At 43.8% G+C, this 24219-nt stretch overlaps 1 protein-coding gene across 1 annotated transcript in view; it reads right to left on the reverse strand.

Annotated features, from left to right (window-relative positions):
• Positions 1–1547: 1547 nt before the first annotated feature.
• CycY (cyclin Y) overlaps positions 1548–24219 on the reverse strand; it is a 52307-nt gene continuing 29635 nt past the window's right edge. Inside the window, exons 6-7 of the mRNA XM_037427157.2 lie at positions 14622–14855; positions 1548–1801 (exon numbers count right to left, since the gene is read on the reverse strand). Of these exons, the coding sequence (XP_037283054.1) occupies positions 1679–1801; positions 14622–14855 (357 nt within the window). The 3' untranslated portion in view covers positions 1548–1678. The remainder of the gene's footprint in view (positions 1802–14621; positions 14856–24219) is intronic.

Below are 24219 nucleotides of genomic sequence, written 5' to 3' on the forward strand. Positions count from 1 at the left end.
GTTTCTCATCTAACATGGTACGGTTATTTCCATAAATAGATAATACATACTTTTGAGAGAAAAACAAGCATGTTTGTTTTCAAGTGTTGTAAAAAATAATTCATTATTTGATGCCAAATCTGAAACGTAATGATAGAGCAGTGCATACTCTGACGGTTGAATTTGCACAGGTTTCACTTTTGCCACCTGGTCACGAAACGTTTTTGCAATAAAGCTTGTGTACAAACTATTGAAGCAAGTTTCAATAAAGTTTAAGTTGATATCACTGTTTTACACTCGGAAAAGAAGTGTCATGAATCTCAAGATTATAATCCATCTGAAGCTGATCCGAAGCCTGTAATTCTCATAATTCCCATGGAAGTACAAGCGCCGCCGAAGAAGCCCATGTAGACATTAGCGCGAGATTCCCCTATAGGGATTATTCTATGAAACTCTATGGTAATTGGCTTCAGCTAGCACTGCCTTACAGAATAGAAAAATGACCCACTGGACATATTGTTCAAGCAAGCATATACATGTTTATTACCATAAATTTGTACAAGTATATCATCCAGTAAAAGAACTTGCATAAAGTGCTTTGTAAATGAAATTTCATTGACATAACATAATAAACTAAGTCCCTTGTGTACATTCATTCCAAGTTCTGATTAAAAAGAAAAGTCCAAAGTTATAAATTGTGCTTTCTGTCTCGGTAAATGTGCGGAATGAAACACACACAAAAGTATACCAACGAGTGTATAAGCAACGAATATAACAGCAAACCAAACAAAACAAGAACACGTTTCCAAAATGTTTAAAACTAACAGCCAATATGACTCAAATCCCCGAAGTTTCAAACAAACAGGCTTCTTCAAACATATCCATAACTATGTATAACAGTTTCTGCGCTTTGTGGGCACAAGTAAGCCACGTTCACACTGAGCATTGCGGCCGCCGAAAGTGCTCCGAATCCGGTTCGGCGGCAGCGAGATCCGCCGGAAGGGCCCTCTCCGCGCCGATAGTTCTCGGACCGATTTTTGTGGCGTCTGCCGCCGAATCGGTCATCGCGGACCAATAGGAGCGCTAGTCAAGGAATTTTGAAAAATGGCGGCCAAGCCCTACTCACTTGTTATGCCGCAGTGCACGTAACTGAATGTTGAAACAAACGGGAGTTTAACCTACTCTGTGCCTACTTCGCCTCCGTATTTCGTGAAAGAGGTGACTGAGCTTGCTGTTGGCATGACCGAGCTTGTTGCGGTCTTGCAGAGCAAAACGAACCCACGCTGGCAATGGTGGTTTTTCTGCTCTTCGTGCATTACAAGACAGCCACTTGCCAGCAAAGTAAGCAGTACTGTCTTTTCTTGCTTCTTGCGTACGAGAATCGTCGAAGTATACACCACTGGATAGCGTAGTAGCATTTGCGAGCCGCGACAACAACCGGGTGACAGCGCATTCATCCCGCGTTCGCCCCGTAGTAGATGGCATATTCGGCGGTGCGGGGTGCATCCAGTGCGAACGACGCTGTGTTTCGGCGGCAGGGGAATTTCGGTCGCTGTAGAAAGCGGATGTTTCAGTGTGAACTAAGCATTAGTTCAATTTCAGCACCGTCGCAGGAAAGAAAACGTGTATAAAAAAATACTTAACATTGGGTTGTGTTTGGCAAGGACTTGACAAAGGGAAGCAAATACGGACAGTAACATCAGGACAGAATGGCTGTGCTTCGGCGAACAGAGACATTGTTCACATTATCCAAGCTGGACCACTTTTTAAAGCCATTCCTATGGAGTTCACCCAGCTTGTCTTCACACACCCTTGACATAGCCTGTAAATAAGAAATGCAAAGCAATCTATTCACAATGGGAATTGTGCACTACAATGTGATAGATGTGTCGTTGACACAAGCAGATGTTTATGACAGCTGCCAGCAATTATCTCAACTTCAGGCATCATATAATTTACAAGGCTTTTTTTTTTTTTCCAAATAGTTCCTACTATAGGTGGCGAGATCAAGTGGATTCTCCACCTGGTAGCTACTGGCCGACGCACGCCTGGAGTGGATTGCTCCCTAGCCTTGTCATGTGCTAGCCATGCCAGGTCTGCATGTGCGCCAACGTGACACACGTTCTCAAAGGGTGGTTTCTTTCATTAAGCTTGCACAAGCTTAACTGTTAGTATGTGTGCCTAACATGATGTACAGAAGCACTTGACTTAGCTTCACACCATATGTATAGTAATACGATAAGTGAGTGCTATGTACTGTTGTCATACCCTCTGTTCGACAGAATCAGTTCAGTGTGGATGCCGCCTTCTGGATCAAGCACATTGTGAAGTGCAATTTGCATCCTCACCAACATAACGAGCAATAAATGGTGTGTGATTGCAATGTTTTAGCGATTCGGTGGCAAACACAAATGACCTTTAGGCTAAGCACTTTCATGCTGTTGCTAGGCGTATAGTAATTACTGCGGCACTGAAGTTTATCGGTTTTGAGATGACCTTTAGTTGTGCTTTAGATGTCCTTTTATTGCTGTGCCGTGGCCTCAGAACAAATAAATGTTTATACCAAGTAAAGTGCGACCCTACGATTGCTTTGATAAAACAGTTGCTGTGTGCAATGTTAACTTGATGACGTAATTCATGCACATCCACCCATGTGATCAGATTTAGGTACGCACCCGGCTGTTCAGAATTGACCCAGGCAGCTAGCATTACATTTATGTCTATGTAGGCAAGAACAGGTACGTATATGTTATAGTTTGTCACTGTAGCACTGAAGTACTGTCAGCCACATAGCCTTCCTGCATAAATTTATCAACTGCCTTGCATTTCATAGAGAATTTAATTTAAAAAAATAGCATACACGACTATGTAGGAACATCGCAAGCTGCAGTCAACGCATTTCATTCGCAAACAGCTCACAATCAAAATTTTTAGATACTGTCAGTTGGAAAAGGTCGCTCCAGAGGTGGCCCCAACTCGCATCCGCTCTGAGGAACGGCACAGGCGTAGCGTTGAGATTTAGCCGCTGCCTAAGACCACAGCGGCGGGAGCTTGAAGGGAAGGTTTGATTTCAGTCATCGCAATATTAATTAACAAGTTTAACAACAATCAAGCATGCTTCATTGAATTAGCAGTATAATATAGTAAACATGCTGACCTGCAGCGCACCGGGCTGTGGAAGTGGCTATGCCTTTGAGGAAAACACTTGCGATTGGCGGCACTTCTTCAAACCCCCAAAATTACCCAGCAGTTCTTAGGACCTGAACAGCTGTTATTCCACAAAAAGCCTTCCTAGTGACAATCAAGACATACATTTCCGACCTTCATTTCAAATCCAAGGACCTAACCACTTGCTGCGAGCACATCGTAAAAGGAAACAAGAAACTTTCATGTGGTATGTGGACACCTAAGCCCGGTGCATTTCCTCGACTTTTCCTGAATATTCCTGCACACTTGTCTAAACCAGCAGCATTAAAGCACAAAGGGAAACCACTGAAACTTGGAGAAACCGCTAATTGCGAGGGCCTTGTGTCCACAAGTGGTGGCTATGTGTCGAAGTTAACATGGAAAACAGCGATGTTGACAAAGCTACTGGCATCCCCTCTGATCCTGAGTTGTGTCTGGAGGTAGCAACTTGGTTCCCTGTACGTATTACTAAACCGAATTATGTCATAATTCTGGAAGGCCGATTTCATCAAGGAAGAAGTTTTTTTTTTATTTCGCTCTTTGTGCTGCGCTGAAAGCTTTAAAGCAAAGTCAGCCAGAGGGTTGCGCTATACAACAGAGTGGCTGATCACTTGCCTGCCCCTTAAAATATCAAGCCCTGCTGCTGCCTATAGGCTGATGCCGAAGGTGAACATACTGCCTCTGCCGACATCGTCCCGCCTTAAATAAATTATCAAGGGAATGCTTTGTGAATTAGGGTTCAAAGAGGTTTCAGTCAAGAATATATGTTGTGCAGGAAGAAGACCGGTCATCAGTTAGTCCACTTGACTGATAGAACCTTTGGAAAGCAGTGTTTTCATTTGCCGAATGTCGTTCTACACTTTTTCTCTAAAACTGTGGCCCTATTAACCGTCTCCTTTAGTTTTTAGTAGTCGAGCATACTTTTTGGTGAAGTTTCGTTGGTTTTGTAGATTTCTCTTCTTTTTTTCTACCGAGATCTCCTGTTATTCCTTGTGTTCTTGCATGGTGGGCATATGTCTATCCGGGACAGCCCAAAAGTGATCCTCCACATGTCCCGGATCTTTGGGGCTGATGTGGCGGTCGAAATCGAAGGGAATCGGCTGCTATGACAGCCAGTATCTTCAGGTGATCAACATAACTGAGAAAAGTTGATACCATCTACAAGCTGGTTAGTTTTAGCTGGCATCTCAAACCATGTTCGCTGTATGCACATGAGTGACAAACTTCGCCTTACAACTGAGGACAAAGGTGAAGTCTTTTGTTACCACCACTGCTTGTCCATTTCGACAATACCTTTGTTTTGAACAACTTAAAAAAAAATTACCTGGATAATGTTGGCATTCCTGGTATGAAACTTTCGTCGGTCTTGTACTGCAGGCAACCAAGAGCTACCTCTGGACATATCGCTGGATCGGATGGGACACCAGTAGCTTCATCAACATAACAGTACTCCATGCTAACGTCAGGCACATTGCCGCCATAGGCCCACATATGGCCCTAGAAATTCGCGGTTTCTTCTAGTTTCGAGGTTCTTTTTTACGCTTTAATGCCGCTGATTTAGACAAGTGTGCAGGAATATTCATGAAATTTCTAGGAACAGCACCGGGCTCTAGTGCCAACGGACCATAATGAATTTTGAGAATTTTTCCGCCTACTATATGCTTGCAGCAAAACTTTAGGCCCTCCGGTTCAAAATGTAGGTCTTGACTGTCACCTGGAAGGCGTCTCGTGGAATAGCAGCTGCCCAAGCCTTGAGAACTGAAGAATTATTTGGAGTTCGGAAAAGAGCCGCCGTTCGCAAGTGTCTTCCTCGGAGGCATAGCTACTTCGACAGCCCAGCGCACTACAGGTCGGCATGTTTACTATGTTAAACTGCTAATTAACTCAAGCATGCTTGATCGTCTTTTCACGTGTGAGACAAAAATGTGAAAGAGCTTTTCCAAATAAAAGGTATTTAAATACTGGCTGTATGACATCTATTGCATTGTGTTCTATTTTTTCTTAAATTAGTCTTCCATAACTTTGGAAGCTCTTCTCAACCCCTCGGATAATTCCAGCTACAATCCAAGAAGTTTGTGTATGAAATGCATCTTCACATAAAATTTAGACCATTTATGTCAGCTGTGCCAGCATGAGGCTTGCAAGCTCACTGATATAAAGCACAGGAGGATTGTGGGGCTAATTAGCGCAAGACTGCCCATGTGGCCTGTCTATTTTTCCTTAGCTGCTCAAAAAAAAAAAAAGGCACAGCCGTTTCTAAACATGTTCATATACGCATTTATATTATGTGTAATTACGATAGGCTCGTTCGCTTAGAATCGTCCATAACCTGAAGGCGCAAATGAACCCTATTTATTGCAGAGGCACAGGCACAATTGTTTTTCGGGGGGTAAGGGAACCACCTTGATCTGAAGAGGGTGCCAGACAGATAAGTGAAGTTGAGTGTCACTTTTTGCTCTATAAGCAAGAGCGAAAAGATTTTTTGGGGGGTGGGGGGAGGAGGTAGAGAACGGCACTGGCCCAGTGTGTCACCCGCTGGCCAGACCACTGAGTGATTGCAGGCAAAGAAATAATCATACATAATCATCGTATGGGCGCTGCCTTTATTTATCACTAAGTAGTATTCCTTCGGCCCTCATCAAGTTGCTTTAACTACAATCCGCGTATTTGGAAACGAATTTCCCGGTGTTTCGCATGCAGAGGTAGCAGACAACGCTATTTCGCCAATTCCAAAGCGACAGCAGCGCCACCGTTGCAAGATACCGGAGGGGGCCGCTTCTCGCCGCTGAAACCACACGCTCTTACCCAACTGACAGTATCTATAAAATGTTGCTCACAATCAAGCACTTCTGTGCCCATTTGTATATGCGTAAATAACTGTTTATCCACACTACCGCTGCAACAGTGCTGCCATCTATAGCCTAATCTCGGTGCAAATAGAGCTGTTGATAACAATGAAGATAAGGTTGGCTGGTTCTGCTAAGTGTAGAGTATACTATGGCATCAGCCGCTCCCAAAATTTAAAACATACTGCGAATTTCTCTCACATGAAAAGACAACTTCCCAACAGTAACCAATAATAATTTTGTTGTAATTCAGCTATCAAGCATCACACAGCTACAAAAAGATTGAAAATTTGAGGCTGCAAAATGATGATTAAGACTGCTTGTCACAGTCCTAGCCAGGCTGTGCAATCAATGGCAATAGTAGAAGCACTGGATTACTGATATAAGTTTACCAGTTGCATTTTATATTAAAAAAACTAGGAAGAAAAGTGAAAAAAATTCTAAAAATTGAAAAGTTTCACCTTATGCATTTGTTTGCAATGCAACAAAGATTACACTGAAATCTAGTTGATACAATTCTGCCCAAGATGTTTTCTGAAATACCTGCTTTCTTTTCCCCCCTAACGTCCCAGTGGAGCAGTTGTGAGAATTGAGACAAGCCCGACACTTTTGCGTGGGCTTTGCCACCTTTTCTGCCGTTCTCATGTCCGAACATGTCTCCCCTGCTCCCCTGTCTGCCGCGCTGGGAGAGCAAGGAATGACGTTTAATCCCTCTCATCCAGTAGCCGATGTCGACTGTGGGGCTGCGCACGGAGCCTCTCGAGAGGTTTTGCGCGCGTGCGTTGGGACTGAGTCAGAGATTCTCCGGGACAGCTTACGGTGAGCACGCATTCCCTTCTCCGTCCGTCAACTCCCGTTGTTCGGGGCTCGTCGGACTTCGCTGAAGGCGCCTCGTGCCCGAGGCGAACGCTCACCTTTTGTTGCTCCTTTGCGTACGCTCGGCCGAAGGGCGGTACGGTATCCTAGTGTGTGGCCACGCTATGCCGACCCGTCTCCCTCCGAAGCAAACGCGAGCGCCTTTGCCCTCGCTCGAGCAACCGGGCCTTGGTCCCGGTGTCTCCGTGAATCACTTTTACCACAGAGATGTGCTCGTAGCACCCTCTGTAGTACTTTTCGCCCGTGGCGTGTATAAGCCCATTTGCTTTCCCACCGCGCCTTTGCAACGGGCTGTACTGCGCTTTGGTGTTGCCACAGACAATAAAGTGTTGCGCGCTTCAGCAGTATAGTGTTCTTGCCACAGCGACTGTTAACGCGTGCCCTGCGGCTAGCTAAGACCGGACCCACGCTAGTGACTGTACTCCTTCGAGATATGTGTCACTACACAGTGAATTTTCATTAGGTGAATATGATTCTGTTTTTGCTTGAAATTGAATAATATAAATGCAGAAGTTAGTGGGGCTTTGTTCCAAATTATTGACTCAGTAAAGAAACGGCAGCTTCTCTATTGAACTTCTAGATAATTATACAAACGCATAGATGTACTATGTATATTCAAAATTTATCACACTTGGCTGTGGATAGAACTAAAAAGTAAGTTTGGAGCACACTGACAAGCTTGCTCAATGTTGCTGAGTAAAAGTGCTCAGGCTGGGGTAAGTGTGTATACAGTGATGCTGCTTAATCACCCATATCACCCAATACCACAAGAACTTTTGCTAATGAGTTCATTGCCAAATACCATGATGTCACCATCTCAACTACTTGCAGGCTTTGCAGCTCAGGCGCAAGCTGTCACAACGAAATGTTTTAGTTTCATCCCACTGAAAGAAGTTTGGTTTCGTTTCACTTCCACAATGAAAAAAATAGAAAGAAGTATTCTGTACTGGTCTGTTGCGGTTTTTATATCTATGCAAGAACTTTTGATTAAAAACAACAAAACCACTATTTTTCTTATGCGAATTACACTTTGAACAGACTGAATGCTTTGCGTCAAGGGAGTGAGCATGATCTCACAAGATGTGCATTATCGAATGTGGTCTCTGAAAAAACTTAATTCAACACCGAGAATGCCCCTCTATGCTGGCCTGTGTTATTGGCACGGCTAGCACAACTTGCATTTATATAAACAGCTCTGACCCTGCCCATGTTTTGTTTTTCAAACAGTTTCAACTAATTTTTATTTTTCAATGTCTGCCTGAGATGCATCTTAATTCCATTGGTACGCTCATAGTGCATGACCACGGCGGTTCGAATTGTCAATTTTTCCTTTGAACTAAAAACTCGGTAACAAAATATTTGAATTGCCTTCTAAAATAAAGGAACCAATAACATTTCGGTTAAGTTTTCATTTATGCTAAAATTTCTTTTTTTGTAGTTTCAAACTTTTGCCTTTCGTTCTGTTCCAACACAATTTTCAGAGACGAGTGACATAGTGCAAAAACACCAAGTCCCTGTGTTCTGGTGCAAATATTGTTCAAGATGAATTTATTACAACTAAGGCCAACTCACAGTAATGGGCCAAGGGCACATATTTCAGTTCACTGACTTATGATTTCGTTATGCTATGAGGCACTGCAGTGTAGATACACTGGTGTAAGGGTCGCACTTTTTTCCGCGATTTAGATGGTGTCGGCCATTCCACAGAAGTGTGAAGTTATTAAGCAATTTTCGACCCACAAATGAAAAAAAAAAAACAATTGTTTATGCCACATATACCTAATGATGGGATATTTAAAACGAAGCAACAGGACAGCTATTTCTATCTGTGGCTTCTGCGAAGTGCACCATACACGATATGCGACATCGCTGCCGTTGTACGGGCGAGTCTCCCCTCGCTCACCCCACTCCCCCTTCCAAATTTGGACTGTCAAGATGGCAAGAGTGGCCCTTAGACAAGTGTATATGTTATTTCAACATATCTCACAGATCTCAAAGACAGCTACGAGCATTAGCTTACAATAACTGCGTGACATCACTGCAAATCTGGCTGCTAAAGGTCATATTGGGTCTGATGTACAAGTGTTCCAAAGTCAAAATTACGCTAAGACTCAAACTGCAGACACTAGAAAGTAAGTCTGTGCACTACTAGGCCCTAAATTTTCTGTTTTATTTTTGTGAACATTGTACATCACAGCAATTCAGTTATCACAACAGGTGGCGCCCTGCTGGGAATACAAACAATGACAAAAAAACTTCAGAATTCACTTGAGGCTTGTACAATCCATCACGTACAGTTGAACTCCGCTACAACGAAACTCACGGGGCATGGAAAATATTTCGTTGAAGCGAGAATTGTGTTGTAGTGAAATCGAAAAAAATATACCTGATCTGAGCTAGCTAAATAATGAAATGTTTGTTCTTAAAAGTTCAGAAGTTTCTGCTGCTTTCTATTTTTTCCCAGCAGCGTCGCGACGCGATTCACAGTCATGCATAGCGAGGCCATGATGAAAAGCACTGAAATAATGCCTACAACCGCATTCGTAACTGTACCAAACAGTTGCATTAACACGTTAACACAAGCAGCCATCTGCCGTCGAAGTGTATGCGACAACGCCGAGACGGAGGCATGGTATCGTGGAGCGGTGACCTTTGCCTTATTCTATGGCAATCTTATTTATACTCCGCAGCTGGCTGATTTGGTTGATAATGCGGATGATGATGATGATTAGTGGTTTTTTAATGGTGCAAGGGCCAATTGATGGCCAAAGAGTGCCATTTTGAGAGACTAGAGATATGAACAATAATATGATGCGTGGCTGTAAAGGGGCCTTAAAATTCCTCGTGCTATTGCGGATAAAAACTTAAGTATTAAAATCATGACAGTGGAGTGAAATATGTGCAGTGAGAGTGAATGTCGAAAGTTCATGATAATAAGACTATGGTGGAGATGTAGTCACCACAGGTCCTGCTACAAATCACCTTGAAATAAGCAGTGAAAACTATGTACATCATTTGAAAACGTAAACAATGAGTGAATTATAAAAATCGGATCTCTACCGATAAGCATCCCAGGGTGTAGTGGGAGCTGCTGTCGGTAGGGCAGTAAAAAGTGCTTTTTTCTTGGAACGTCCAACTCATTACACTGGACGAAGATGTGAAGAACCGCAAGCGGTTCGCCGCAAGGCTTAGCCTTGTAAGTAAGAACCGCAAGGCTTAGCCTTGTAAGTGTTATTTCTGTGTGTCGCAATTTTGACAGTGGCGGCCAATGACCAAGTTGTGGCTTAATAACATGTAGTTTATTACTCGTATGTCTATCCCACATGTTTTGCAAATAACCTCTGAGCTTTCGTTTCAGTAAAGGTTTCATGTCGGATTGGTATTGATGCATTAGTGGCATCGTTGCGGGCGGATGCAGCCAGCTGATCTGCCAAAACGTTTCCCTGTATCTCACGGTGCCCCGGCACACAGCAGACTACAACATGCTGTTTGGATGAGTAGACTGTGCATAAGAGTGAATAAAGAGGCTCAAGAACTGGGTTTTTGAGTTTTTTAAATGTTTTCAAGGCTTTCACCACACTCAGAGAAGCCATGTAAATTGCCGTTTTTTGTAGTTTTATATAAGCAATGTGTTTAACAGCTGCAAGTATTGCGTACGCTTCTCCTGTGAAAATGCTTGCATCAGGATGCAGGATGCCAGTATCTGAGAAGGATGGGCCAATGGCTGCGTATGAAACAGAAGTGTTGAACTTTGAGGCATCTGTAAAAAACTCAGGGCATGTGTACTTTTGTTGTACGTAGTTCTAGGAAGTATGTGCGGATATGTGCAATGGGTGCATGCTTTGCAATCTCTAAAAAAGACACTTCACAATCTATCAATTGCCACCACCATGGTGGCGGGCATGCTGCGGGAGCTATCAGACGATATTCAAGCGACACACCGGTTTCCTCAAAAAAGCCCCTCACACGTAGCGAATAGGGTTGTCTCAAAGATGGACGGTTTTCAAATAGAAAGATGGATGGTTTTCAAACAGAACAGAAGTAGACGTGTCATCAATTGTGAAATGCGAAGGGTGGTCCTTGTCTGCCTTCACTTTGAGATAGTATAGAAAAGACATGTAACATCTCTGTAGGTGGAGTGACCATTCGTTCGATTCCACGTACAGGCTTTCAACGGGGCTAGTGCGAAAGGCACCCGTAGAGAGGCGAATGCCTAGGTGGTGAATAGGGTCAAGCATCTTTAGGGCGGTGGGTGTCGCAGACTGATAGATTATTGCTCTATAATCCAATCGAGTGCGTACGAGGCGCCTGTACAAGTTCATGAGACACTTCTTGTAACTCCCCCGCGTAGTGCGTGACAGCATTTTTAGAACATTCACGGTTCTGATGCACTTGTTTTTTAGATACCTAATGTGTGGTACGAAGGTTAGCTTGGTGTCCAGAATCAGGCCTGAGAATTTGTATTCGGCATTAACAGACAGGCGTTGACCATGCAATTGAATGTCAGGGTCGGGGTGAGTGCCTCTCTTTCTAGAGAACAAGACACACATGCTTTTTTGGGGGTTTAATTAGAATCCGTTTTCCTCAGCCCATTTGGAGACCTTGTTCAAGCCAAGCTGACCCTGCCACTGACAAATTGCCAGGTTACAAACTTAAATCCAAGCTGGACGCCATCAACATATGTACAGTAAAACATATTTTGTGGGATAGAAAGACGCAAAGAATTCATTCTGACAATAAAGAGAGTACAACTAAGTACACCACCTTGCGGTACTCCTGTTTCTTGGACAAATGTTGGGGAAAGAACACTGCCCACTTTGACACGGAATGTAAGATTGGACAAATAGCTTTTGATAATAGTAAACATCCTGCCACGAACACCAAGATTAGACACATCTCTTAATATTCCGAATCTCCATGTCGCTATCATAGGCTTTTTCGATATCGAGGAACACAGAAAGAAAGTATTGTTTGTGGACGAAGGCGTCTCGGATCTGTGCCTGAAAACGTACCAGGTGGTCGGCGGTGGATCTACCCTCTCAAAAGCCGCCCTGGAATGGGTTGAGCCGATTGTTTGTTTCAAGGTAGTGTACAAGTCAGCGATTTGTCATTTTTTCAAAAAGTTTAGACATGCAACTTGTAAGTGTGATTGGCCTGTAACTACTAACAGAAGATGGATCCTTGCTTTGCTTTAAAATCGGAATAATAATGGCTTCTTTCCAGGCAGAGGGGATTTCACCAGAAAACCAAATAGATGCGTTATACAGGGAAAGCAGGGTTCTTTGCGTTTCAGGAGGCAGTTGTTTTAACATTTCGTATACTATACAGTCCGAACCAGGTGCTGATTTATTGCAGCCATATAGCGATGCTCGTAACTCGGCCGAACAGAAAGGGTTGTTGTACGACTCATGTTTAGAGGATTTTTGCTGTCGTTTCTCTTTTTCAATTTTTAATTTTTCTTTTGTGACGTTGAAAAGCTGCAGTATAATGCGAGGAGCTGGACACCTCTTCAAAGTGGGCACCAAGGAAGTTGGCCTGGTCTTCCAAGGTGTCCCCTTGTGCGTCTACGAGAGGTAGTGAAGATGCGTGTCGTCCTGCTACCTTGTGAACCATGTTTCAGACTTTAGTTTCTTGTGTATAGTGCTGCTTGATAAAAACTTATGCCAACTTTCTCTCCTAGCCTGCCGGCGCGTTCTCCTGCCTTGGGACTTAATTTTCTTAAAGCTTTCAAGATTCTCTGCTGTCGGGGAGTCCCGTAGCAACCTCCACGCTTTGTTTTGTCGTTTGCGTGCATTGCGACATTCAGAGTTCCACCATGGGACACGTCACTAGCCAGGCAGTCCAGAAGTTTGCGGGATGCATTTCATCACAGTGTCGGTCAGAAAAGCTGAAAAGTATTGTACAGCTGCATCTATGTTTAAACTAGATAGGTCAGTCCAACTTAAGTGAGTAATCTGCGAGAACTGTTCCCAATCAGCTTTGTCAGTGATCCGTCTGGGGACCTGTGGGCGATATCCATTTGATATGGGTGTGCCTAGCATTACTGGAAGTGGTCACTTCCGTAAGGATTATTGATGACGTTCCATGTCAGTAAGGGAAGGAGGGATGGAGGGATGGAGAGATAATACTGAGGTCTATTGACGAGTAGGTATTGTTGGCGAGGCAGTATTATGTGGGCTCTATCCGATTTAGAAGACACGCGCCAGAAGTAAAAAAGAACCGTTCAATCAGGCGACCTCGAGCATCGCAGCGAGAGCCACCCCATAGATTGCTATGTGCATTGAAATCTCTAAGGAGAATATAAGGTTCTGGAAGTTCATCTATGAGGGACTGGAATTCATGCTTTTCAAGACTGTGTTGTGGAGGTATGTATAGAGAGCAGATGGTGACGAGCTTATTTAAAAGAACTGCTCGAACAGCCACCGCCTCAAGGTATGTTTGTAGTGGTAGGTGTGTGCATGCTATCCCTTGATTTGCTATAATGGCAACATTACCGGATGGCACAATGGCATCATTTCGGTCCTGTCGAAAGATAACGTAACTGTGTAGAAAGTTAGTGTGTTTTGGTTTCAAGAGTGTCTCTTGCACACACAGCACTTTTGGTGTATGTTCGTCTAAGAGCTACTGGATATCGTCGAGGATTCTCAGCAGTCCTCTGACGTTCCACTGTAGTATTTGTGTCATTTTAGTCTTGTGTGATGTTGTGTGTACAAAAGTGTTGCCTTAAGTTACAGGGCCTTTTGAAGCCCTGTAATTCGGTTTTTTTTTTCTTTTTTTTGCACGCTTTAAAGAGCTGCGCCTTTCCTTCGGCGTCTTGGGCGCCGGAGGGGTCATACTTGTATCCATCGCTTCTTGTGAGGTGGTGGATGGTGCCTGCTCGGCAGGCACATTCACAGAACTTTCGGACCTAACTGCACTTGCAGTGGTTCGAGGTCTGGCCGAGTAAGTAGTCTGCTGGCCCTGTTTGTTAGGTGGCGGAGCAGTACTGGCTGCTCCAGCCAGGGGCGCTTGTGGCGCGCCCGCAGTCTCACTCTGTGTGATTGCAGGCATGGAAAGATGCAGCGCGTCACATCGGCGAAGAAGGGACTGGACTGATGGATGGAGAACCATGATAATGCGGATGAACAGCCGCTCTGATTAGGTACCACACTGGTCAAGCGCGAATAAAATGATAAGCATTGGAATCGGAAAAGGTATCGCTCCGCGGTTGCACGCAGCAGCTGCGTGAAGGAAACCATGGACTGAGCGATTGAGCTTCAGCTTCGGATAGTCTGCGGCTCGAAAACAAGCCAGTGGCAAAAGCAGGGCCATCCTCCATGAGCAGAGCCGTCTCATTGCAATCGCTATCTAGCAATGACGCCGCCCATGCTTGCTGAACAGCGGCGGTTTCTGGTGGTGCCAACCCGTATTTTAGACTTCGTCGATGTATTTTCAGGTTCTCAAAATGCATCAAAGAGATAAAGATTAGGTTTCTTGTATAGAAATAAATATCTGAGCCTGGAATTGCATGATGAAATTTCGTTGAAGTGAGACGACAGAAGAAAAAGTGTTCGTTGTGGCAACAATATTTTTGCATTGACTCCTATGGACAGCTTATCGTTGTAGCGGAAATTTCGTTGAAGCGGCGTTCGTTGTAGCGGGCTTCGACTGTATAACAAACTGGCAAGCTCTGGTTGTAAGGGTGGCAGTTGCCATACTTTTTAAACAGAATGTACTCAGAATCTGCAAGCTTACCTCAAGTTTTTGCGCCCGTTCTTTACTGAGTGGCTCTGACGGAAAAGCCAGTTCATTGTGATCAGCCAGGGTTCTGAGGTCAAAGTAGTACTTGGCATACACACTAGCCGGCACATTGATGTTGAACTGAAGCAGCTCCAGAAACTGTCGCTCAAGCTCGTTCATATCCTCCACTGTGATTTCTTTGAGGATCTGGCAGTAATCAACATTCCAAACAGCCTGGTCATCCCACACCTGCACACAGCAATAGTGTCTTTTGTTTTTCACAACATTACTACAGAAAAACTGCATGCAAGTATAACATCATTTTGCAATCATGAGATATCAACAAAATTGTGCAAAAATGCAGAATTGACACAACCATTTCATTATATCATTTCGTGGCAACACAGCACAAAAATATTAACATGGTTTAATGTTTTTAGTAAATTTAACTGCAATAACGTGGCTGCATAGACCTTCTAAAAGGAATATACTTTCTTTGTGCACAGACTCTGTTGGAAATAAAGCCATAGCTATGCTGCAAAGGCGAAGCAATGAATGCGAGAGCAACAGATTAGAACGCCACGCGAAGAATGGCAAGACGATCGAGATGTGCCCCGCGTTGCTTACAGAAAAATGACGCATAAAACGTACTCGCAGGTACAGAAGAGCGTGAATAAGTGTCTCTGTAGTTACTTCTCTGTGTCTAAAAATCGTGCCCTTTTCGCAAACGGAGAATGTGCAGCGAGTGCAGTGACCTTTGTGAGCCCAGTAACTACAACAGAATCGTTCCTGTGATAGCCCAAGGTGTACGATTCTCCCCACCGCAAAATAAGCGTGCGCACACTTGAGTGTCTACTACCCCTCAACTTATGCGAGGCAAAGTACGCATCAAAGATGAGCGCATGAGCGCGCGTCGCCGCGTTGCCATATCGTCACGCCGCGGCGACACGCACTTATTACGCCATCTCGCTGGTAATGCTGAAAACACGATAGTTCCCCCAAGACCACAATCGCCAGTGGTAAGTGGTAAATATAGATAGCTTGCCGTTTCAACGTTGAAGGAAGTGCTCCTTAGTAGCTCAGTGGCTAACGCTACGCACCCACAAGCAGGAGGTCGGATGTTAGAGTCCACGCGCCGGAGTCTTTTTCTGGATTATTTTTTTGTTGCGTTTTCATATATATATATATATATATATATAGTGGGAGTAATAATTCAATGGGCCAGTTAGTCTTCGTGAAGGTATGGGATATGGCACAACGGGAGCGTTGTCAACAAGAATAAACATATTTATTTCCCAACAGTTTCGGGAGGGGTCCTCCCTTCATCAGGGGATGAGTTATACTGACATAATCTCGTTGCTGCCGCGTCCCTCTCGCCTTGAAAGATGTTTGCGAGAGTGAGAGGGAACTAAAAAAAGGAAAAAAAAACAAAAAGGGGGAGAAAAAAGACGACAAAGAAAAAGAAAAAAAAAGAAAGAAAGTAAAACAGAGGAAGAACCACTGTCAACACTGAGAACGAAACCAACTGTCCGTGTACGTCCACATACGGTTCATATCACGTGCTGTTCAGTTCTCGACGTGTGTCGGGCCACCCAAGATTGTCGCCGCGGTGCCGGGAGGGTCCGTGACGGCGTGCGTAAAGAAAGGGTTTCCCCGTAATGGGTCGGTCGGCGTGCGTAAAGGAAGGGTTTCCCGTTAATAGCCGACCGACCCATTAACAGCAGGAAACCCTTCCTTTACGCACGCCGCACGCCGACCGACCCATTACGGGGAAACCCTTTCTTTACGCACGCCGTCACGAACCCTCCCGGCACCGCGGCGACAATCTTGGGTGGCCCGACACACGTCGAGAACTGAACAGCACGTGATATGAACCGTATGTGGACGTACACGGACAGTTGGTTTCGTTCTCAGTGTTGACAGTGGTTCTTCCTCTGTTTTACTTTCTTTTTTTTTTATTTTTCGTCTTTTTCCTCCCCTTTTTTGTTTTTTTTTTCTCTTTTTTAGTTCCCTCTCACTCTTGCAAACATCTTTCAAGGCGAGAGGGACGCAGCAGCAACGAGTTCATGTCAGTATAACTCATCCCCTGATGAAGGGAAGACCCCTCCCGAAACTGTTGGGAAATAAATATATTTATCCTTGTTGACAACGCTCCCGTTGTGCCATATCCCATATCCCATACCTATATATATATATATATATATATATATATATATATATATATATATATATATATATACATACATACATACGGTGAATGATGGCGGTCATCAACGCCAGTGGCAAAATCCAGACGAGAGTGTCCTTATATAATTGCTATTGCAATAAAAAAAAATTCAGATAAGACGGGGCGCTTGTAAGTGTAGTGGTTGTAAGCGTATATTTCATTTCTATTTGTAAATATAATTGTTTCCAAGCTATGACTGCTGGCCTCTGAGCAGTGAAGCATAGTTATAAAATGATATTTAGTGAATCAAGTTACCCATTATGGTTCCTTGTATAAATGCACCATTAAAATTTCAAATCTTACGAATCTGGAATTGAGTACTTTATGATCTCCCTCACCTACCAGGCAATGAAAGAGAAGCGACCTCAACCATGAAGACCAGTACCAACCCTAAACCAGGAATACACTCTCACCATAATTTTCCGCAAGGTGCACTTTCAAAGTATCAAATGCTTCCTTGCTCTTATACACTCCGATTGGGACCTATAGGAGGCACCTTGAGAGCCAAGCCCCTTGTCGTGCCGTGGGAATGCAACGTTGAGAGTTCTAGCAGACAGCTGCACCTCATTGCTTTGATAGCTATGGTACACAAGCGCCCGTAGCCAGCACGTTAGTGCTTCTAGCCGGATTTAATATACCTTGAAGGTATATTCTTCCGTGATGCGGCCATGAATAAATTGGAAAACCTGCAAGAAAGTGGCCACGCTTTCCCTATTAGGGAGTGGTTTGCTATACTCGTCGTCAGTACTGCCAGCTAAATGGATGCTGAATGTGTCAGGTATGCGCGATGCAAGATGCTTGCTTCATAACTGTTGCAGTAAGCTGCAATTATTTCACACTTAGAAAATTATTGGTGCGTGCCTACTACCCACATATTTGCAAAATGCTCAGAGCATTTATAATTACCGATGGCTCCACGGCCACTCGCCGGAAAATCATGATGAGTGGCCAGGCAGTGTGCTCGTTTGAGGCGGTTTCATACCACGGCTATTTTTGGCCACCTAGTCTCGGGAAGTGCTTTGTTTGAAATTCTTGTGGCATCATCATCACTCATCATAATCATAGTCTTCACCTCGCCGCTTGCACAGCTCATGCTGACAGCTTGAGGCACGAGCAAGAAAGAGAACGCGTTATGATTTTGGCCAGAGAGGATTGTAACATGGCAACGACGACAACACGGGTGATCACTTTGGCCACCATCACGTCTCTCCCATTGACTACAACGTTTTGCGCAGTTTATGTTGCTTTCCAAATCAAATGCTGACATGCACATCCCGTGGTATAAACAGCATCCGGAAAGCTTTGTTTTTTTTATCATGTACTTCTGCTACTCTACACCCTGCATCATTTCTTCCTACACCCTGCACTAATCAAAGAAGACCCCTGGATGACACTTTGAATGATGTGATTTAATTCAGTGGTTCTTTTCTTTGGGGCCAAATGTGGGGCTACAGCACTGGGTTTTAGCCACAGGAGCATTTACGATGCTGTGTGCAATTTACTACGCGAGACGAAACAAATCCAATGCTAAGCTTTTCTAACTGAAGCTTGTTCTTCAATAACATGTTTTTTTTTTTCTTGAATTAAGCAAACTAGTTATTTTGAAAACGACCTATTGCTAAATATATCGAGAATATAAACAAATTCATTTATATAACAAGGCACAGCCAATTTCATGGCCGATCCCGCAAGGTAGGTCGTGCCAGTTAAGTAAGGGTCAACCAACCAAAGGCTTAGCGTGATCTTACCAGTTGCGCATAGCGTGGCTGCGTGGCTAGTTATGTTTACGGTAATATGCTACGTAACTCAGTTTGCCCCTTTTCTGATCATCCTATCAACTCAGCAAAGCAATAATTGACCTCGCTTTGCATTCCCCAAAACTGTGAAAGGAGATGGCTAGCTAGTTATTAAGGTCCATTAAAACGTTCCATTAGCCTTAACCAGAATTGAAATGCCTTGCATAAACCTTTTTTAACCACCTCTATGGCAGCGAGAGCATCGTGTAAAATCATTAAACCAACAAAAGGAGTAGGAACCAAACAGCCATTACGTCGCACAGCTGTGATCCACATATTCCTCTGTGTAACAAAGCAGGGACGGGTCGAGAAACTGTAAAACGCCATTCCCACAGGACATGGCGTGTACCTGTTAGTACAATCGGCTACGCAGAAGTTCATGATTCCAATAAACTACGTTCTAGCGGGCGTTTAGGGAGTGTTTGGCTCTGCTTGGGCTCTCAACGACTGTCTGCTCTGACAGCCACGCAACAGTGCACCAGTCTCTGTGCACTGTTGCGCCACACGCAAGGTTCGACCTTCAGCAAAATTTTATGCACCTGGGACTGCCTTGTGTAGGATTTACAACCATGGACTTTACTTAACACTCAGTGAGTTACTTCATTATGTTGATAGTCTGAAGTTTGGCAATATTTAAAATTTTGCATTATTTCAGAAAAAATGATAAGAAAAACTGTGTCAAGTCAGCCTGAAAAGTAGTCAAGATCTTTCTTTATTCCCTTTAGCCATAAATAAAATTCCAAATGAAAACAAAAGCCACGAGGTGCTGCTAAGTTAGGACATGCTGGCGAAGATACCAACTGCAAGGAGGTACATATGCAGATTGCCACTGCGAAATACTTTCCAGACTACCACATTAAACCATGGTGTATCAAAGGTGAGGGAGTCTTTACTGATGAGTGAGTACCTCACTAGGTTGTCAAGAAGGATAATGTTGATGATGAAATTAGTGTACGCATCTTGTTCCACGACAAAACCAGTGAGATTTAGGTCTTCTTAAGAATTTCCAACAGCTCTGACCACCATGAAATGATCGTTTTTAGGAGCAGCTCACTTGCGACATTCATGACTCCGCGAATGATCGCAACTTTCTATCGTTTGGATGCAAAGACGACCCTGAGGCAACTTGTGTGAAACTTTCAGTGCAATGCGCGATATCCAGTGTAAGGTGCGCGCAAGCATGTAGGGGCATCTTGTGGTGGCCACAGTTCCTATGCAGCTCACGATGCTGAAATGACCCAATGACCGCCGGCTTGAGTATATAGCACAGTAATATGGGTATGTGTCATGATTAAATAGATGATGTAGACAACTAAAAGGACGAAGCAGGAAGAAAAGCACACGGAATAGGCACGAGCGCGTGCGAGGTGTACACGGAATGATACTTTGACGTGAGCTGTAATGGAAGACGACTGTATAATAAGTTGGCATTGCTTGCGTGGCTATGGGAGACGAGCGTCGCATCGCCAGCTACGCTCTGCCGATGGGTGCAGCAGGCATTTGGTTCCTAATGCCGTGACGCTGGCACTCTGTGGCGTGGCTGTTGACCTCGACGACGCACGGGCGAGGATCCTCGGCAGTCCTGCAACATCTTTCAGCTGTTCTCGACGCACCTGCCACGATTCCCGGAAAACAACGTCGTCACTTCTAAAAAGGGTCAGTCTCACACTAGGCCTAACTGCCGAAAACGCAATGCAGATCACCGACAGCAACTGGCAAACAGCTTACGACAGCGCAACTCATCACGATGCACCAGATTGACGATAGCAACAAGATCGTCGGCAACATTCACCGCGGACCCAGCACAACGGATGTTGGACTTACGGCGATAGACTAGACAAAGTAAGAGCGTTCCATTTAGACCTTGATTCAATAGAGAGGCCTTAGTGGCCAGACGTTACTTAGGCATTCCAGTTGGACTTAGAGATGACTGATGATTATGTTAGTTTATTCTCAAATAGTTGTGCAGTGCATTTAATGTAGTGTTCTGGCTATTGTGTTTTATCGAGTGTTCAGATTTTTCTTAGATTTTTTACTTCGCCATCATTAAACCATCTTTGCTACGCTGCCTAGAGTCTTCTCGATCTATCTCCAATATCACTCACTCCCGCGATCCACAAAACAATTCGCAAGCCTGCCAGGATCAGAACATTCTAAACTAATTTTTTTTCCTGCCCAGTTACTGATACCCGCAGAGTGCAGAGATGGGTTGGGAGTGTTTGTCCGCAGTAGCAAGGGAGGTTGAAATGACGAAGGAGGAAACTTTGATGTTAACGCACTAAAAGAGCACGTTAAGAAAAAGGAGCAAGAGTTTGAACGTAAAAAGAAACTGCTTGAGTTAATGTTGAAACTAGTGCAACTAAATGACGTTCCGCAAAATGACCAGAGTGTCACATCACCGTCTTGTGGCTTGCACTCACCCAAAACCACCCATATGTGTCCGAGAAAGTTGATAACTCCATTACTTGAACGCCTAATTACGCAGATTTGAATAGATTGTGATGGGTCAAGGATGGGAAAGAAGAGAGTGTCCAACAGCACTCAGTTTGTGTCGGGTTGGGGAAGCTTCAAGTGCTTTCAGTAGAATGCCCACTGATGACTCCATGGATTATGATAAAGTTAAGAAAGCATTGTTGCAAAGATTCAGGCCAATAGCCGAAGGTTACCAAGAGCTGTTTCGTGGGTGCAAGCCAGAGAATGCAGAGACGGCGAAGCAAGTTGTATGCTGCTTGTCAAACTATTTTGAAAGAAGGATGAAAATGGCGAATGTAGAAAAAAACACACGAGGGTGTTTATGATTGCATGATTCTGGAGCAATTCTTGAATTGCTGTAGAAACGAATTGACTGTTTTCTTAAAAGAAACGTAGCCTCACTTCATAATGTAGCAGAGCATACCGATCAGTATTTGGAGACCCAAAGATTTACAGAAACCTAGGGAAGACTAATTGGGATGCTGACAGAGTCAAACCACACGAGGCAAAGGGTAGACCTGAAGGGGTACTGAACTGCTGAGCTGGAGATGGTCGTTCACATGCACTAGTAGTGCGCCAGTTGTGCAACAAAAGGGGACACCACACAAATGAGTGTAGGACAGGGGCTACAGAAAAAGTAGCCTGCATAGTGGACTCTCAGGGCGGTAAAATGAAAGAAGCTGAGAGTACAAATGAAGCATAGTTGACTCGGACAGTGACTGCGTAAAGGAACAATGGGTGCAAAAATAAGAGTTGGAAAAGAACAAAATTAAGCTTTACTCACAAGGAGATTGTTTACCGGAAATAGACTGAGAGGCGCATGGATAGAGGGTGAAAATTTTGAGAGAGACAGGGACAAATGTTTTGGTGAAAAGAAGCTTAGTGGAGGAATTAAATCTAATGGATAAATATGCATTTTCAAAAGACACCAAAGTTTTATCCTATGTGACCAGCGCTACTGCCAACAAACACTCCCAATCCATCTCCGTGCTTTACGAGTATCAGTGATGGTGCAGACAACGAAAACGATAAGCAGGAGGAGAAGCACGTGGAAGAGGCAGGAGCGCGTGCATAGAAGAATACACGGCTCAACGTGCACGACAAGAGTCGTAATACAAGAGAACCGTGCGATGAGCTGACATTCCTTGCACAGCTAGCTGACGAAATTAATCACTCATCGAATGACCGCATCCTTTTGGATGCAAAGACGACCTTGACACAAGTCGTGTGCAACTTTCAGTGCAATGTGCAAGTTCCGACATGAATCATGCGCAAGCACGTGGCGGCATCTTATGACGACCACAGTAACTACGCAGCTCAAACTGCTGCAATCAGCCAATGACCGTGGCTATGTGGAATCATTTGTAGAGAGAAGACACTGATTTCTGGAGGGCTTTAGGAATTAATTGTCCATTCCAGGCCATGTACTGCACTATATTGTTCGGCTTGTGTGATATAGGAGCCTCACCTACCAATCAGCAGCATTTTCGAGAACATTCTCAAAGTGTTTACGTAATTCCCCAAACTTCTACCCTTTCAATGCAAAGAAAACCCCACAAAAAGAGTGTTGCTTTGGGACATTAAACACCATAGCCTAAACAAAGATTGATGAATTCCAGTTCTGCTCTCTACAAGAAATTGATGTCATTCGAATACTCCAACAAAGTTTCAGCCCAGTGACATCACCTCTTCCTCAAGTGCTGACAACAAATCATTTAGTAACTTGACCGATGCGGAGATCCGCTATTCTCGCCTCTCTTCACTGTTTATTCAAAAAACAACAAGTTGTGAAAACATACCAGTATATCTGATCTTTTTTCTTCAGTGACGTGCATTGCGAAACGCAGAAAAACTGTCCCGCAATGAATTGTTTTTGTTTTCTGAAAATGAATCAATCCACTAGAACCAAACCACCATTGCACGTGTGAAACAGAATGTTCTCGGCTGGAATGGACACAGCCTTAAGTACTAAGCTTGAGTCAGCCACAAAAATCTTCAGGTACGTTGATGATTAGTTGATTTTTGTCAAGAAATGTTCAGCAGTGAACTATGACGCCATCTTGGTGTGCTCCAAGACTGCTGGGCATGAGCCTCCGGTTTACCTCCGAGGTTACAAATAATCGGAAATTGCAATTTCTATACTTCCTTTTTTTGGAAACAATTATCGTTGCTGGCAATACTGTCCTCGATTTGCGAAACCTGTTCTAGATTACTAGTCCGGTCATTCCGAACTCGTAAAACGAGAAATTTTAATCTCATGCCTTCATTAAGTGCTTGAGAAAAGCTGCATGCATATGCTGCACATGTTTTTATAGCGCAGCTAGGACAGTTATTAGGTGCTGGGTACCCTCCGTATTTAATTGCATCGGTATGTGAAAGGCTTCTGCGGATGGTAAAAAACAATGAGAAGCTTACATGTATTTCTACAGGATTCAATGATGAAAACAAACGCTTGGTCGTGATTCCTTACATTCATAAAATGGTGCATAGACTAAAAAATGTGGGAAACCGGTTTGGTGTAAGCATAGTTTTCTTTGCACCAAATAATAGGGCCGTTTATGTACCAGGGTGCATTGGAGGGTGCAGGATGCATGTAAAGGCAGAGGATGTCTTTAGAAACATGCAAAACAGCTTGTAAAGTGTATTTCAGGAGTGGTGTATAAGCTGTCTTACGATCGCATATACATTGGCCAAAGCAGCCGATGTTTGAATTTACGCCTCAGGCAATATAGTTCTTTGACATGTACCACATATTCCATTTCAGCTTCGCATTTTCACCGGCAAATGCAAATTGCTGTTTGGAAAAAAAAAAACGTGTTCTTTTCCAGCATTCGCTTCAAACTATGCGTGAAATTTCTAAAACCTATCAGATTTCCAGAAATAAGGATTAGTGTATCACCCATCCCTCTTATCACTACATGACTGTAAATTTAACTATATAGATAAGTCATAGCCAAGTGCTTCGATTGAACACTTGGTTCTGCTTGTACAAAAATATAAATACAGTAGTGCTCGTACTGTCTTTATATTCTTGTTGACATGTGCACCCTTGTGTATATATGTGTCGTTCGAATGCGAAAAATTAATCAGTTGTTAGTGATCGCTCATGCTGAGTGCC

The sequence above is a fragment of the Rhipicephalus microplus genome, chromosome X (genome assembly GCF_043290135.1).
Source record: "Rhipicephalus microplus isolate Deutch F79 chromosome X, USDA_Rmic, whole genome shotgun sequence".
NCBI lineage: Eukaryota > Metazoa > Arthropoda > Arachnida > Ixodida > Ixodidae > Rhipicephalus > Rhipicephalus microplus.